This window comes from Bos indicus, chromosome X (assembly GCF_029378745.1).
Source record: "Bos indicus isolate NIAB-ARS_2022 breed Sahiwal x Tharparkar chromosome X, NIAB-ARS_B.indTharparkar_mat_pri_1.0, whole genome shotgun sequence".
NCBI classification, from domain to species: domain Eukaryota; kingdom Metazoa; phylum Chordata; class Mammalia; order Artiodactyla; family Bovidae; genus Bos; species Bos indicus.
The window spans coordinates 109,578,870-109,596,359 of NC_091789.1; the positions used below are offsets into that span (position 1 = coordinate 109,578,870).

At 43.1% G+C, this 17,490-nt stretch overlaps 1 protein-coding gene across 14 annotated transcripts in view; it reads left to right on the forward strand.

Annotated features, from left to right (window-relative positions):
• The first annotated feature begins 10,190 nt into the window (after nucleotides 1–10,190).
• Nucleotides 10,191–17,490, forward strand: part of CASK (calcium/calmodulin dependent serine protein kinase) — a 372,938-nt gene continuing 365,638 nt past the window's right edge. For all 14 annotated transcript variants that reach the window (XM_070785242.1, XM_070785243.1, XM_070785248.1 and 11 more), the window contains exon 1: nucleotides 10,191–10,402. In XM_070785242.1, the coding sequence (XP_070641343.1) occupies nucleotides 10,344–10,402 (59 nt within the window). In that variant the 5' untranslated portion in view covers nucleotides 10,191–10,343. The remainder of the gene's footprint in view (nucleotides 10,403–17,490) is intronic.

Here is a 17,490-nt window from a genome sequence, read left to right on the forward strand (position 1 = left end):
CAATGCAGGAGATACAAGAGACGCAGGTTCGATCCCTGGGTCTGGAAGATCCCCTGGAGGAGGGCATGGCAACTCACTCCAGTATTCTTGCCTAGAGAATCCCATGGACAGAAAAGTCTGGAGGTCTACAGTCCATAGGGTCACAAAGAGTCAGACACAACTGAATCGAGTTTGCATGCATGCACACACTCCACTAAAAATTTCAAACTTCTATCACCACTTGGGTTTAAGGTACTATCTTTGGTGTAGAAGAAAACACGTAGAAAGTTTATGGAATAGAAATAAAGGAAACCAGACTGCTTATTAAGATTCTACACTAGCTGCAGTTCTCATTGGCTGGGGGGGACTGGCATAACTATAGGGGGACTAGCCTTTCATCAGCACCCTTGACACCCACTGCTACCCACACTCTACTCTCAACCAGGTTCTTTATGATCTCTCCAACCTCAGTGACCAAACCCAGTGACCGGTATTTGGTTGATTTGTTTGAAGACCTGGCTAGCTAAGTCAGGTGACAGTTTAGAGCATGAACTTTCGGCTCAGGAAATGGGTTCAAATTCCATCTTTACCTATGACTAATTGTATCACTTTGGGCAAGTGACTTGGCCTCTCTAACACTGGATTTGTTCTATAAAATGAGCACAACGGAAAGCTCTTTCATAGAGTTGTTTAAAAATTTTGAAATAAATATTTTAATTATACACTCGAATGATTTTTAAATTTCTAATTGTGATAAAAATACATATAACACAAAACATCATCTTAATCATTTTTAAATGTACAGTGTTAATGATATTCACATTGTTGTACAATCCATCTCCAGAACTTTTTCATCTTGCAAAACTGGAACTTTATCCCCACTAAACTATAGCTTCCCATTCCCTCTTTCCTGAACCCCTGGCAACTACCATTTTACTTTATGTTTCTATAAGTTTAACTATACTGTATAACTCATATTTGTGAAATCATACAGCATTGTCTTTTTTGACTAGCTTATTTCACTTAGTATGATGTTCTCAAGATTCAGCCATGTTGTAGCATATGGTGCAATCTCTTTCCTTTTTAAAGTTGCATAACATTCCTAAAGGATATCAGTCCTGAGCATTCATTGGAAGGACTGATGTTGAAGCTGGAACTCCAACACTTTGGCCACCTGATGTGAAGAGCTGACTCATTTGAAAAGACCCTGATGCTGGGAAAGATTGAAGGCAGGAGAAGAAGGGGACAACAGAGGATGAGATGGTTGGATGGCATCACCGACTCAATGGACATGAGTTTGGGTAAACTATGGGAGTTGGTGATGGACAGGGAGGCCTGGCGTGCTGTAGTCTGTGGGGTCACAAAGAGTCGGGCACGACTGAGTGACTGAACATTCCATTAGACCCTGATGCTAGGAAGGACTGAAGGCAGGAGGTGAAGGGGATGACAGAGGATGAGATGGTTGGATGGCATCACCAACTCGATGAACGTGAGTTTGAGCAAACTCCAGGAGATGGTGAAGGACAGGGAAGCCTGGCGTGCTGTAGTCCATGGGGTCACAAAGAGTCGGACATGACTGAGCAACTGGACTGACTGACTGTGCTTAGTTGCTCAGTCTAACTCTTTGCAACCCCATAGACTGCAGCCCACCAAGCTCCTCTGTCCGTGGGCATTCTCCAGGCAAGAATACTGGAATGGGTTGCCATGCCTTCTTCTAGGAGATCTTCCCTTAAATTTGCATGAACAGTTCTAATTTGAATGTTCTAGTTTTCCCACATCTTCAGTAACACTTATTTTCTCTGTGTTTTATTTGGTTTTTATTGTTGAGTTGTAGGAGCTCTTCATATATTCTGGATATTAACTCCTTATCAGATATATGATTTGCAAATATTTCTCCAATTCTATAGGTAGCTTTTCACAGTTGATGGTGTCCTTTGATGTACAGAACTTGTAAAAATTTAGTATTATCCAATTAATCTATTTTTACTTCCCTTGTCTCTGCTTCTGGTGTCATATCCAAAAAAATGATTGCCAAATCCAATGTCATAAAGCTTTCCCCCTATATTTCCTTTTAGGAGTTTTATAGTTTTAGGTCTTACATTTACATCTTTAATCCACTTTGAGTTAATTTTTTTCTATGGTATAAGGTAAGGTTCCAGTTTGACTCTTTTGGATGTGGATATCCAGTCTTTCCAGCATCATTTGTTGAAAGGACTGTCCTTTCCCCAATGAATAGTCTTGGCACCCTTGTGGAAATAATTATACTTTTGTCATTGTGATTATTTGATTTATGACCATCTCTCTAACTTATAAGCTCCAAGAGAGTAAGAATTATGTTGATTTTGCTCATTATTATACCCTCAGTGCCTACTATGTAATGAAGGCTCAATAAAGTTTTATTGAATGAGGAAATAAATGCTTAAAAAACACTTAGCACATTATCTGGTGCTAAATAAAATTTCAGTAAGCAGGAACGAATATTATTGTTACTGTTTTTTATTCAACCCATTGTACCATTTGCCAAGGCATACTTTGCTTAATCTGAAAAGAAGTCAAAATAAAACTTACTGCCTCAGAGAAACACAAGAATGATTCAGGCTTAGGGCTCTGACAGATTTGGTTCAAACATTGATCTTTCTAGCTGTGTAATCCTTGTTTACAACTCTCTTCAAGTTTCAGTTTCCTCATCTGTAAAATAAGGGCAATACTATCCACCTGATAAAGTTGTTAAGTGTATTAAATGAAATATGTGTAACATCTTTACATAGTATCTGGCATTTATAAGTCCTCAATAAATGGTACATCCATTCTTTCTTTCCAGACCATTAGAATCTCTATCTTTTCCCCTTAGTTTGATTTTGCTACTGTCTTTCAAAGTTTGGGACTTCCCTGGAAGCTTAGATGGTAAAGAATCTACCTGCAATGGAGCAGACCCAGGTTCGATCCCTGGGTAGGGAAGATCCCCTGGAGAAGGGAATGGCAACTCACTCCAGTATTCTTGCCTGGAGAATCCCATGGACAGAGGCTACAGTCCATGGGGTTGCAAAGAGTAGAAGAGGACTCAGCGACTAACACTTTAAAAGGTTGCTTTCTCAGCTACTGTCTCTATTTACAAGACAATTAAGATAAATAACAAAGGTAAATAAGCTTGAATGGGAAATATTTGATTAGAATACTTAAAGGCAAAATACCATTGAAGAGTTCCTGTCAAATCTGGGAACCACCACACACAGCCTGTGGAAAAGCCAAGTTATTTTTGTCTCTTGACCAAAATGGAAAACATGTTATTCATACAAATCCTGACATTATGGGTTATCTCTATGATAATTAGGGCTTCTCTCATAGCTCAGTTGGTAAAGAATCTGCCTGAGTGCAGGAGACCCCTATTTGATTCCTGGGTTAGGAAGATCCCCTGGAGAAGGGATAGGCTACCCACTCAAGTATTCTTGGGCTTCCCTTGTAGCTCAGCTGGTAAAGAATCTGCCTGCAATTTGGGAGACCTAGGTTCAATCCCTGGGTTGGAAAGATCCCCTGAAGAAGGGAAAGGCTACCCACTCCAGTATTCTGGCCTGGAGAATTCCATGGATTGTATAGTCCATGGGGTTGCAAAGAGCCAGACACGACTGAGTGACTTTCACTATGAGAATATTTTTCAAGAAAAGTGTCTCCATTTTTTCAAAAAGTATCTTTTATGAGAAGGTATGGTATGAAGGAAATATTTCCTTGAGAGTTTTGCAGACTCATACTGCATAGAAGACCCCCAGAGAGGATCTGGTACATCTGTGCCCAGAGAGTGTAAATGATTAAACCTATCAGTGTTGATAGGCTTGTATTTCACATTGGTGATATTAATCACTTGACCTTTTCCACAGTGCACTTAACATAGTAAATCATATTCCTTTCTGTTGAAGCTTGGGTGACTTACATGATTCTTTGCAACTTAGCCAGAGCTGAACTCCGTATAAGTCACCCAAATTAGCTCCTCAATCTCTTCCTAATTATGAGTGATTCTCTAACCCGACTCAAGAAACAAAGAGCCATATATGTAATAAACATATAGCGTACTATGTTTCAGATACTTTCTAGGTCCAAGGGTTGAAGGGGAAAGGCTATAATAAACAAAACAAACAAAAAGAATTCCAGGACTTCCCTGGTGGCACAGTGGATAAGAATCTGCCTACCAATGCAGGGGACATGGGTTTGATCCCTTGTCTGGGAAGATTCCACATGCCACGGAGAAACTAAGGCCATGCCACAACTTCTGAGCCCCGCATTCTGTAACTATTGAAACCTACATGCCTACAGCCCATGCTCTACAGCAAGACAAGCCACCGCAATGAGAAGCCCATGTACCACAACTAGAGTAGCCTCCACTCTGTGCAACTAAAGAAAAGCCTGCACACAGCAAACCAAAGACCCAGTGCAACAAAAGATAATAAAAAAAAAAGAATTCCAGGAAGTGATAAGGGCTATGAAGCCATTCATTCATTCATCATTCAGCAAATACCTTTTGAATGCCTACTGCACAGCAGGCACTGTTCTAGATGCTGAGAATTCTCTTTCGTGGACCTAAACTGGGCCTCTCTGTGGTTAGCAGGATGGGACAAGCAGTTGGAGTCAGGAGTCCAGTGAGTGAAGTGAAGCAACATTAAGTATGGGTTGGTGGGGGAATGGATTGTGGTGAAGACTGAAGAAATGAATAGAAAGGGAGAATCTAAAAGAAATTTTGAAAGAAAAGTTGACAGGGCCCGGTGACTAGCTGAACACAGTGAAAGAAGTGGGGTGCTAAGACAAAGCCGGGAGCCAGTATCTGGGTGACCAAAACAGGAAGCCTCCCACCATTCATTCTTCCCTTCTCTTATCCAAAGTGTCCTGATATTCCTTTGAGGCCTTTTCCTGTCTTTCCACTCCCAGCCCCAGGAGATTGATCCCCACACTCAGCTTAAGGGTGAACCCTGGTTGGTTAAATTATTCAGTGACGCTCATTCCGTGGCTACAGTGATTGGTTCAGGGATGGTCATGTGTCTTCTACCTGGCCAATGAGAGAGTGAATCCAGGGCAGGACCTACTGGGTAAGACCTCAATATTTGTCCTGGATGCCGATATAAAAGGAAGTAAAGTTTGAAACAGAGGCAACTGTTTTGCCACTTCAAGAGGAGAGCTTGAAACTCTGGGGGCCACCTCGTAGACTTAGGGATGAAGCCAGTACCATAGAAGGCACAATGGTATGAATGGGAGAAAGTGTGTCTTCAGTGACGTGGATCATGCGTCACACGAACCTACCATGCATCCCGACCTCTGAGTTATGTGAGTCAATAGATTCTCTGTATTGTTTAAGCTGGTTTGCGTTTTCTGTCATTTGCAACCAAAAGAATCCTGACTATTACAATCCCCATTAGCATATAGCACAGTGTTGGGTCCCCAGGAGGCCAGCGAGCACTTGTTATCTTAAGTGGCTCAATGAAGGGATATCTTTTTAGTTAACTTTTGAGTTACAACATGTTCAGTGTATATCACCACTTTGCTGTGTCCAAAGGCAATTTTGTTTCTACTGAAAAACAAAAGCTTCCAGTGACTTGTTCATTTATATTAAAGGAAGAAGGGTAAAATGAATCTTTAGACAGTGGTTTACAGAAGGAAACATTTGTATTTAGATCCTCTTCTACTCCCAGAAGTGTTCTTTTGCATTTCTTATGGTTTCTCCACCTTAGTGATGAAGTCAGCCCTAGGTCCTTTTCTGTTTTTGTTTTTTTCAGAGAGCTTATTCAGCAGCCAGTGTTAGGGCAATGATTCTTAATTTTTAGATATTCATGACTCACTTGGGGGAACTTATTAAAACACAGATCCCTGTGACCTGCTCCAAGAGATTCAGATTCAGGAGATCTTGGATAGGACCCTGGAATCAACATTTTTAACGTTTTTCATAAGCTCCCAGGTGACTCAGATGCAATTGTCACTTAGGGAAAACGCTGTTGCCTTAGGTTAGGCTTTTCCCAAAGCTGATCCTGATAAGGGGATTCATGAGCAAATGATTTATGAAAGAAGTACTCACAGGAGAATGAGAGGAGTAAGGACGGGGAGGGGGGGAACCAGGCACAGTCTCCGACGGTAGCTGCAGCCTGACCCCACAGGAAAGCTCAGGCTGTAACTAACCCCTCAGAGTTGTCCTCCTCCCCCAACCCCCATGAAGGCAGCTGGACTTTCACATTCCTGCACTAATGGCCAGATGGTAGAGACCTAGACTCCCAGGCACTTCCATAAGGGATGTCCTTTGAAGTCACAGGTGTGGCCTTTGGAAGCAAAAACATGCTGGTGCTGGGGGAGGGGAACCCAGGAATGGTTAAAGCAAGCAGTGGGGATTTGAGAGGAGCAACTACAGTGTTGACTCAAATAATTTAAGGAATTTTATAATTACTATGGGAGGCTCTCCATTTTAAAAGTAACTAAGTGAGAGGACAGGGTGCAGCAAGTGAGAAAGGAAGAATTACTTGAAAGTAGTTCATGCATGGGACTTTGACCATCTCAGTTGCTCAGTCATGTCCTACTCTTTGCAACCCCATGGACTGCAGCATGCCAGGCTTCCCTGTCCATCACCAACTCCCAAAGCTTGCTCAAACTCATGTCCATTGAGTCAGTGATGCCATCCAACCAACCATCTCACCCTCTATCATCCCCTTCTCCTCCTGCTTTCAATCTTTCCTGGCATCAGTGTCTTTTCCAATGAGTCAGTTCTTTGCATCAGATGGCCAAAGTATTGGAGTTTCAGTTTCAGCATCAGTCCTTCCAATGAATATTCAGGACTGATTTCCTTTAGGATTGACTAGTTGGATCCCCTTGCAGTCCAAGAGACTCTCAAGAGTCTTCTCCAACACCACAGTTCAAAAGCATCAATTGAGAGTCTCAGTTAACACACAAGACTCTAGTACCACTGCTGTAGGGGAAAGTTGTGTGTATTCATGCTAAGTCACTTAGTCATGTCCAACTCTATGCAACCCTATGGACTGTAGTCCGCCAGGCTCCTCTGTCCATGGAATTCTCCAGGTAAGAATACTGTAGTGGGTAGCCATTCCCTTTTCCAGGGGATCTTCCTGACCTAGGTATCGAACCCATGTTTCCTGCATTGGCAGGCAGATTCTTTACCACTGAGCCACCTGGAAGCCACGGAAAAGTTAAGTCCCCCTATTTGTTTAAACTGCTGTTATTGAGTATTCAATTATTAACATTTAAACACAATCTCTAACTGATGCACCTAGTTACTTTAACATTTTCTTCATGGAAATGAAAACAAGTAAATTATAGACAGCTGATCATTTATATGTGTGCTTATTTGTTTGAAGAGTATTGGGCTTTTAGAAGAAATCTAGAGAAGAATTAACTTCATTAAAGAGGCTTGGTTATTTTAATTATAGAAAACAGAGGAGCTACCTCTAGCCACAATGCCTGGTACAAGTTCTGAGGGATTTGTATTACAGAGGACTTAAGTATCACTGAATAGCACACTGGGAGCTGGGAGATCTAGGTTCAGATTAGATACTCAGCTAAGTACGTGATCATGGACATATATTTGTCTCTGAACTTGTTTCCTCATCTTTTTGTACCATTTGTAGCATGCTTCCTCTGAAAGTAACAGGAAACCCAACTCAAAATGGATTAAGAAAGTAAGGGAATTCATTGACTTATATGATGGGAAAGGGCAGAGAGTTGGCTAAACAAGAGATTAATAATGTCATTGACGACATCTCTATGCTGCTGCCCCTCAGTTCCACCTTCATCTTAGGTCTGACTAGCCTTTTGGGTACAAGATGTCTGCTGGCAACAACTGAGGGTGTCCACTTCTTTATTCAAGCCAGTGTGATGGTTGGGAAATGGGGTGGGGAGAAACAGAGTGCTTCACATCCATAGTGAGGGGAAGGTCCTAAGCTTTGTGCTGGTTGGAAGACCTTGAACCATTCAAGGCCAGTGACCAGGGAATGCCAAGTTAGATCAATCATGGTGGCACCCCCTCATGTCTAAAGATGACAGAGTGGGACTGGCTGACCTCTAGGGCACTTTCCAAATCTAAACCCATTGTGATTCCATGAGCAGACTGCAAACCTATCTCTGTGGTCATCTTTTTTATTCAACTTTATTTCTTTTATTATTGTCCTTGTCTACCTCTGAGCATAGGTCCCCGTGGAAGATAACAAACCCCCGAATGAAGTCGACAAGCTTTGGCATAGCTCAGACTTAGACTGAGGAAAGGAAGTGAAACTGACAAGATGAGGGTTGCTGTAAACTTCAGGGCAGAATGGAGTAACATCTTAATCAGTAGGTACCAAGTGGACATGCCAATTTGGAGTGAGTGACTTGGAAGTGCGGAACCCTCAATGGAAGCAATGTTTCCCGAGTTCTGATGCTCCCTTCTCTAGAGAATGCTCACGCTCTTTGGAAAAGGAGGAAAATCTCTCATAATTACATTTTTCCCTCTGGTTTGCATTAAAAAAAAAGTCTAGTACTCAAATCTGTAGCACTGGCAAATCTCTCAGGCTCTTAAGGGAGTGGTTAAGGTTTTGTAGAAAATGTTTCTGAAGAGAAAATAGGCAGTGGGTCTCCACCCCCTCACACACTTTAGTAAATACTATCTTTTTCTTTCTTTCTTTTCTTTTTTTTTTCAACTACTGCACTGAGAATTTTACCAGATTTCTCAAAGCTGACTTATGAACTAATTGGGCACTTCTGCTGTGCAGAGGAACAAAGACTTTTTTTATTGGTCCTCAGCTGAGGCATATACCTGTCTGATGGCGTTGGCTCATTCCGCACATGCTCAGTTGAACAGAAATTTTCATATTGAATACAACCTAACACAGCGGCAACACCCATAACCTCACTCCCTGGCTGACCCTGTACATCCACTCCCTCTAGTTGCATTTTTATACTGACATGCCTAACATTTGTAGAAAGTAAAAGGAGCAGAGTAGGTACTGGAGACTTGGGGAGGGGGGTGCAATATACAAAGGAATTTAAAGTCCCTGCCTTACTGACCTCTCTCGGGACTGTCTCTATTCAGAACAGGCGCTGGATAGATATTTGAGTTTGGGGCAGAATGCAGGATAAGCTGTCTCTACAAATTACCATTTGCTGTTGCACGCCTTCCTGGACAGTTTTTGTTTGGTCCTTTTCTTGTAGGTGGACAACACTTCTTCCACAGCCCTCGTTTTTATTAAGGAATGACAGTGGCACTAAAAGCATCCCCCGCCTAGCACGATCTGGAGTGAGAACCTCGCCACCTCTGTTCTTGCTTTCCCATTCATTAGGACCCTTTCCGAGCCTCCTTCCCCAGCAAAAACCGGGGAATGCTTCGCGTGGTTACAAAAGGAGGGAGCGGCCGGCTTCCTAGCCTCACGCCTCAGAGAGTCAAGAACGTGCAGATCTTTTGTCCCCGACCCCTTCCGCGGCTTGGTCGAGGGGGTGACGACCCCGCCCCACCCCCGCCTAAGCAGATGCCGCCCCGGCGCCCTAGTCCCCCGCCCCTCGTAGATTCCCGGCGCCCGCCGGTTTGCCGTGACGTGGCCGGCGGCGCGCGCATGCGTCGCTCTGCCTGGTCGCTTTCCTTGGGCCACCGCCTCCCGACGGGCTGGAGTGGGCGGGGCCTGTGGTTCGGGAAGCCGCGCGGACGGAGCGGGAGGAGCGCGTGTGTGCTCTAGGCCGGTGCGCGGGGCTCGCGAGCTGGTCGGCAGCCGAGGCGGAGGAGGAGTTGAAGGCGGTGGCCGTGGCTCCCGCCCGCACGGAGAGCCAGTCCCACGAAGCCCCCCTCCCACTCCCAGGCGGGCGGGCGGCGGCGGCGGCGGCGGGAGGAGGAGAAGAAGGAGGGAGCGTCTCTGCCGCCGCCTCCTGGTCCCCAACGCCGATCTGCCGCCGCCACCTCCCTCCGCGGCGATCCTCCCTCCACGGTCCTGCCGCGGCCCCCCCTGTAGTCCGAGCTGCCCCGCGCGGAGCCGGAGCCAGCCTCGACAGAGGGAACGGTCGCGGCCTCGCGGCCCGCGCGGGCTGACGAGAGGAGAGCAAGGCACCGCGCGATCCCCGAGGATCCGCACGCCGGGCAGCGCGGCCCGAGCAGCGCGAGGAGCAGCGGGCGGGCGGGCGGCGCCGGGCCCGGGCCGCCCTCGCTCCTGCGCCCCGGCCCCGCCGCCCGCGCCGGGGCGGTCGCCAGCTGAGGAAGGCGCCGCAGTCTCCGGGCCTCGCCGCCCCGCTCGAGTGTCCTCGGCACCGAGGGCTCGCGGGTCCTGAGGGGAGGAGGCGAGCCAGGGGCCGGGCACTGAGCTCTTTGGCGCCCCCACCCCCGTTTTCGGAGCCCTCCACGCTGCGGCCACTGTCCCCTCCGGACCATGGCTGACGACGACGTGCTGTTCGAGGATGTGTACGAGCTGTGCGAGGTGATCGGCAAGTGAGTCTCCACGCGGGGGAGCGGGAGTGTGGGAAAATGCATTTAGTGATGCCCGGGTCCTTCCGCACCCGCACCCACCCGGGTCTGCCCCCTGCCCTTCCTCCCCTCCTCCTCCCCTGTCCTCCTCACCCCGGAGTATTTATAGACGTGTACCTGGACCTCCAGCCGGGCGGGAGTCTGGGGGCTTCTCGGCGATCCGTGGAGGCCGATGAGCCGAGGTCGGCCCCCTTATGAGGCGTGGGGCCGGCTGAAATCTGCTGTCTGCATTTTATCTGACGGTTGCACAGGGACGTGGCAGAACCGATTTTATAGTTGCTTCCTGGGAACAGTTGGGCTTATTGTTACCTTGCGTGTACCACAGACCATTAAAGAAAAGAGCAGCTTGCATTTCATTGCTTCCGTGGAGAGACAGAGAAAGAACGTCCAGGGTCTTAAATTGTGGGGTGTGTGTCTATTGTGCATGGTATTAGATACATGCCTTTGTGTTCACCCCATGCCCGGATTGGAGGGGGTCATTTAAGACGGGGTGCGTTCGGTTTCAGCAAATTCTTCACCTGGTGTAGACCAACGTGGAAAGAGTTGGGGGGTTCCGAATTTTTAATGCCTCGTTATGCAATGACTGTTAAATCAGTGTTCGAGGCTTCCCTCGACTGTTGGGATGGTGGTTAGCGTGGTAGCGCCGTCTGCTTTGAGTCACCGGGCTGGTCCAGAATATAGAACTGACAGTCCAAATGCTCATCCTTTCATCTGTGTTGTATAATTACACTAGGGAAAAGCAGGGAATCAGATTAATCACAGGGCTGATTGAGAATTAAATCTGCAGTTCTTCATCTAATTGTCCATTCCTTAAATCTGTTTTGAATAGTTTCCTTTTCATTCTTGTCAAACAGTATTCCAAGTGCACAATCCTGCTAATTTGCTTGTGAGGGAAATGCTGGCGATCTGAAGTTGATTTCCTAGTTCAGCGTGTATTCTGTGGCTTTAGAAGTTGAGGAGATAAAATTGAAGAGAAATTTTTTGCCTAGTTTTTAAGGATTGGTAGATAGCTACCGTTGAAATATTTTACCTCTTTTTGGAAGTGGTGCTTTATTGTCTATTTTAAGGTCCGCAGTTGGGAAATGAAACCAAGACCTTAGAGCAGTTGGCTCAATCTCTTTTTTAAGTTGTCTGCAGTACTGGATTTCAATTTGTTTAAGTGTGGATAACTCACTAATTTCCTTCCATGTTGAGGTATTACAGTGTTGCCTCACATGGTGAGACTGTGGGTAGAGCTTGCTACATACTTTGCTCAGATCCAATTGATACAAGGACATGTTACTCTTTGCCCCTATTGTTACATGACTAGCTTGTCTACTGGAAGAACAGTATCCAAATGTGCTCTGTTAAGGTGGTTGTGGAAGTGCTCTAGAGCAGAGCAGTCTGTACAGTATTTAATGCGAGCCACGTATGTAATTTTATATATGTAAAATTTGCATGTGTGAATTTTCTAATAGCCACATTAAAAAGATTAAAAGCAAGTAGGTGCAATTAATTTTCACAAAATATTTTCTCTTACCCAGTAGATCCAGACTATATCACATCAACATGTAATCAGTATAGAAATCATTAGTGAGGTATTTTACGTCTTTTCTTTCATAATCTTCAAAATCCAGTGTGTATTTTACACTAACCATACATCTCTGTTCTGATACTAAGCTGAATTTTCATCAGACATACTTGTTCTGTATTTAGGTTTCATAAAATTTGCATTTGCAAAAGTAGGTTCACATACCCAAGTTGTTGCAAACATACCTAAAAGTTTTCTAATAACTGAATTATCTCTTTCTAAATTTAATGTAAATTAATTAAAAAGAAAGAAAATTCAGAATTCAGCTCCTCATTTGGATTAGCCACATTTCAAGTGCTTGTATCCATATGTGAAGAGCACAGTTCTAGAAAGACAAATATGTCAAAAAAAAATCTTGGTTTCTTCATTCTTGGCATCCAAGAAGGTAAATAAGGTGTTTCCCAAAAGCCCCCAAATGATTGCGTGGGGGCGGGAGTGGGTACCAAGGGGAATGATGTTTGTTGTGTCTCAGTTATATTTGATTCAAATGAGCCAGCAAAGTCATAATCGGAAAATGTGAGATTAAAATGTTAGTTCTATTGTGATGATGGAATATAGGCATCATTGAATCAATGTTAGTAGCTAGTTCTGATTCCTTGAGATCTGAAAGAGTGATGATGTGATCTCTTTGGATGTTGAAAAGAAAAGTGGTCAGCATCACATTAGCACAATCGGTATTCTGCTGACTTATAATTGATAGAATATTTTCAGGAAATGCCTCTGGGAGAACGAGGTTCATCTCCTCTGTTACTTCAGAGCTGCACGAGGAGGGGGAACAAGCTAATTTTGAGGTGATAGGTCCTCTGTGGCTACCTTAACTATTGTGAATGTGAAGCCTTGTTCATATCCTACAAAGCCTGACTTGGTCAGTGCCGATTATGATATGTCGTTCCATGAAATAATGCATTCAAGGTAGGCTTTGTGGCAGAGAACATAATGCTAGTGTTCCTCACCCTGTGTAAAGGTTGGAGGGTTTTCTCTGGTAAATTGTCTCAGCATATATTGATCTGAAAATTGAAATTCACTTGAGATTTTCTTGCAGGGTCTCTGACAGCAGGCATTTAAACTCAGAATTTGTTCAACTCTGGATTTAAACAGAAAGCCCTTGAAGACATTCACTTTGCACAGAAAACCTTCTTGATTGCTATCCAAGTTCTCTGGAATTGTGATTCCTCTTTTATAACTAAATTAGCATCACAAGTTGTGTTTGACCCCTAGGATTTAACAGGTTTAAATTTTCACTGAAGTGCTTTAAAATGGATTTCACCTTTTTACCCATCTGTTGACTACCCACTCAACTCCCCTGCCTCACTACTTACCTGCTCACTCACCCACCCATTATTTTACTGGGAATCAGTTGTCTGATTCATTATGAATATTGGGAGAATGCCCTTCCTTTTTTTTTTTTAATTTAAACTCTTTCCCCCTGTGTTTCTTATTTTTGAAAGTCTTGCAAGTGGTCCTTGAATGCCTATTGTTTCCATGACATTTTCCCATGTAACATCTTTCAAGTGACTGAAACAAACGGTCTATGCTGTCATTGTCCCAAAACTTCTTGTCTTAGCAAATGTAGCAAATTACTGGAAGGGAAAGGTATTATGCAAATACAGGTAATCAGCTAATTTTTATGGTCGTGAGCATTTACTGTATCTTTTGCAAATTGATGGTTTTATAGGCAAGTGCACAATCAGTAATATTACATGAAGGAAATTTTAAAATGATTCATCCAAATTAAAATGTAGAAATGCCTACCTTCATGGTACAGCAGTTTTCTGTGAAAGAGAGTAGCAAAACGTACTGTTTTCACCTTGTGTAGGCTGAATATTTTTGCCTGGGTATTTAGTAACCTGTAACTTCTGACTTTCCTGCTTTGGTAGGACATAAACTAAAATTGGAATGATGCAGTCTGACCCTTGCTCAAGGATGACATACAAGTTTGTGAGGCGTGCTGTATTTGCTTACACCTCAAGAGCACTTATCATATTTAGTTACAGTTTCTTATTTATGAGTCACTCGCCCTAGCTAACAGGGAGCTTCTTGAGGGCAGGAAATATATCTTACATATCTTTCTTTATTATTAACACAAAACCTGCAATGTAACAGTTGTTCATTAGCTATGGAATGAATTGAGTAGTTTTATAATAAAATCTCATTGAAAGGCAAAATGCATGTTTATCAACTTTAGAGCAATTATTGTCCCAAAAGGCTGTATTAAAGTAGTAGTTGACCACCTGGCTGCATATTAGACTCACCAGGGGAGCTTTTAAAAAAGATCAATGAGAGGGCCTTGTGTCAGAGCAATGAACTCAGAATCTCTGGGAGAGGGTTCTGGTCATTGGTATTTTTTAAAGGTCTCTAAGTGATTCTAATGTGCAGGTATGATTGAGAGTCACTGGTTTAAAACTTAGGTTATGTACGTAATATTTTGGGACTGGCTTTTCAAAGGCTCACAGTTTTTAAAAAGTGGAATAAATATTTGGGGGGGAGTATCAAAGCCAAAAGACCAAGACATGGGTTTTATTTTCTCTACACTGTGTTTTTGAGCCTTATTGTATTAACAGTTTTGTTTCAGCCTATGTTTGCTGTTGATTTTTTTGGGTCTTTTAAGATTTACATTGATTTATGACACTCATCTAATGCTAACATGGTGATTGTCTGATGCTTGGAACAGCATAGAACAAGGATTGCTTCAATAACAGTTGATGATGGCTGTCTACTATGACGACTTAATTTAATAACAAGGCATCTATCAGTTTAGTATGGATTGTGTTTGCACATACACTCTATTAAAAGGATATGGTTAAGTTGCTTATATACTTTAAATTTCCTACTTGCAATTCCAGTAATGCTGCTTGTCAGAGAATTGAGTTAAATGCAGTGTTTGTGTAAAAACCAGATTAATAATATGCAGAATATATAATTTAGCATAGAGAAAATTCAGCTTTACTAATTTGTCCTAATTACTATGGCTTTCACATATATTGATTGGCCCAGTGATTTGGGTTTCTAGTACCATGGGGTAGGGGTGGGGGGAGGAACAGTGTTACATCATGTTGGAACATCTTTCCCAAGAACTTTAGCAAGACGTGATAGGTAAACTAGTCGTTCATGTTAGGAAATAAAGTCAAGTGAGAGCCTAAAGGAACCAAGAATTTTCCAGAAATGAGATGTTTCATGAAAGAAGTGCTTGATCCGAGGGACAATCATTTAACAAGGGAAAAAGAAACACAATCACCAGAGTGCTGGTGCCCCAGAAAGATCAAGCTGTGGGGGATCAACTGAAGTCCTGCAGAGGAAAAGCATGTTACATGCAGATTCCTCCAGACGGCAGGTGTTATCGGGAGGGGGTAAGCAGTGGTGATCCCTGATGACGGAGTTTGATTCTAAGACCCCTTTGGAGTGAACTGAGCTTCTCAGTTGTGCATGTGCACAACCTTCTCCGAGTATCTTCATGTCCACTTTCTACAGACTGCTTTAGGACTTTAAGTGTGGTTTGCACATGGTCTTCATAATGTTTCCTGTGGTTTTTCCCTTACCTTCCAAGATGGTGACATATTCTGTGGCCTTGACATGTGCAATTCCCCCCAACCCTCCATTTCTGCCTCGTATCTGCAATGGTTTCACCTGATGAACTATAGCTCCTTAATGTCCCTTATATTGTGTTTCTAGATAGCTCCTTTAAATTGAAAATTCTTTCACCATCCTCAGTGATAGCTCTACTCAGTAAATTAAAGAAGCAGGCGTACCTCACTTTTGGAGATGGTGCTTGAATTATTGCATTTTGTAAATGTTTTCACGTTTTAAATCTGGAAGAAATGGTTTAAAGGAACTTTGACATATGTTCACAAGTTAAAAAAAATCTTTTGTAACTTAACATGTCTTTTTCATGAAGGGACAATTATGCCTTCAAATGTTAGGCATTTTACATATGTTAGCTCCTTTCATTGTACCCATTTTACAGAAAACACTGAGATTCAGAGGGATCAGTAACTTGCTCAAGATCACATGGGAATCCTACCAGTTCTAAACCCCGTTTATTTCATGCTGCAGTCTGCTGTTGATTCCAGCTGTGAAAATACTGCAGTGGGTGTCCTTAAAGTAAGGCATATGTCTTCATTTCCAGAATTTACTGCAAATTTTAATTGTTCGACATTTTGGTTAAATTTCTTACCTCTTCAGTAGACGTTCCATGCATTCATGCTCAGTCGCTTAATCGTATCTAACTCTGCGACTCCATGGACTGTAGCCCACCTGGCTCCTCTGTTCATGGGATTCTCCAGGCAAGAATGCTGGAGTGGGTTGCCATTTCCTTCTCCAGTGGGTCTTCCTGAACCCAGGGATCTCCTGAATTGGCAGGCAGATCCTTTACCATTGGGCCACATGAGAAGCCCAGAGGTTCGTTGTCTCATCTTATTTCATTTTTCTTTTTGTCTTTCTAATGAAATATCAGCGTTTGCCACCAGACTGATAAGTTTATGCATTCCTTAGACATGGCAATATAGAATGTTGACTATCCATCCAAAATATAATTTGTTCGGAACTTTCTCCACCCTTTTTACTCTCCAGTTTTTCCCTTCCGATTCGCCTGCCCCAACAGACAGAATAGTTGATTGATTACTCCTAAGTTGCCAAACCAGAAGTAATGAGGTTTCAGAGATAGGTGTTTGTTGTGAGTGGGGTGGGGTTCTTTCCACAGGGTAGTTATTCCTATATCCTGTGATAAAATATTGAAATTGTTTTCTCTGACTCTGAAAACTGTGTACTGAACCACAGCTGCTGAGTGGTGAGCATCTCCACTCTCTGTCAACACTGAGCACCGAAGTAATCAAGTGACTGAGTTAGTAATCAAGTGCGGGGCAGGTACCTAACCCCAGGCACAAGCTGATGGGGTGGGTGCACAGCTCTCATATTTTGGGTGTATTTTTTAGTTGTCTTTCTACACTGGGAAGATTTTACTTCTGAAGCTAGTTTGACTTAGAGAGTTCATATATGTTTGCAGTTTTAAGACTTAATAATATTCTGTTAACTTTCTTTTTATTAGTATTTATAAAATTATAAAATTTTAAAATATAGATGACACAAAGGTAAATAGTGAATATCTCTCCTTTCTCCCACCATCCATCCATAGCTCTATTCTCCAAAGGTAACCATTGTCCAGGGATCGAACCTGCACTCCCTGCATTGGGAGAGAGCAGTCTTAACCACTGGGCTTCCAAGAAAGTCCCCAGTTTTTGTACATCTTCTGGAAGATTTTTGTTTAAAAACAGAATGGGCTCATATTTGTACATTCTACTGAAATATTCACTTTACATTGTACATAGTATATCTGATGGCCTTTCCATATCCATCTATATATCTATCTAACTAACTAACTCTGTCTTCCCTTAAACTGCAGCCCAGTATTCCTTGATATGGATGGCACTTTGAGTTGAGTGCAGGCCATTTCTAAGTGATCGTAGCTGTAAATACATGGGTGGAGTTT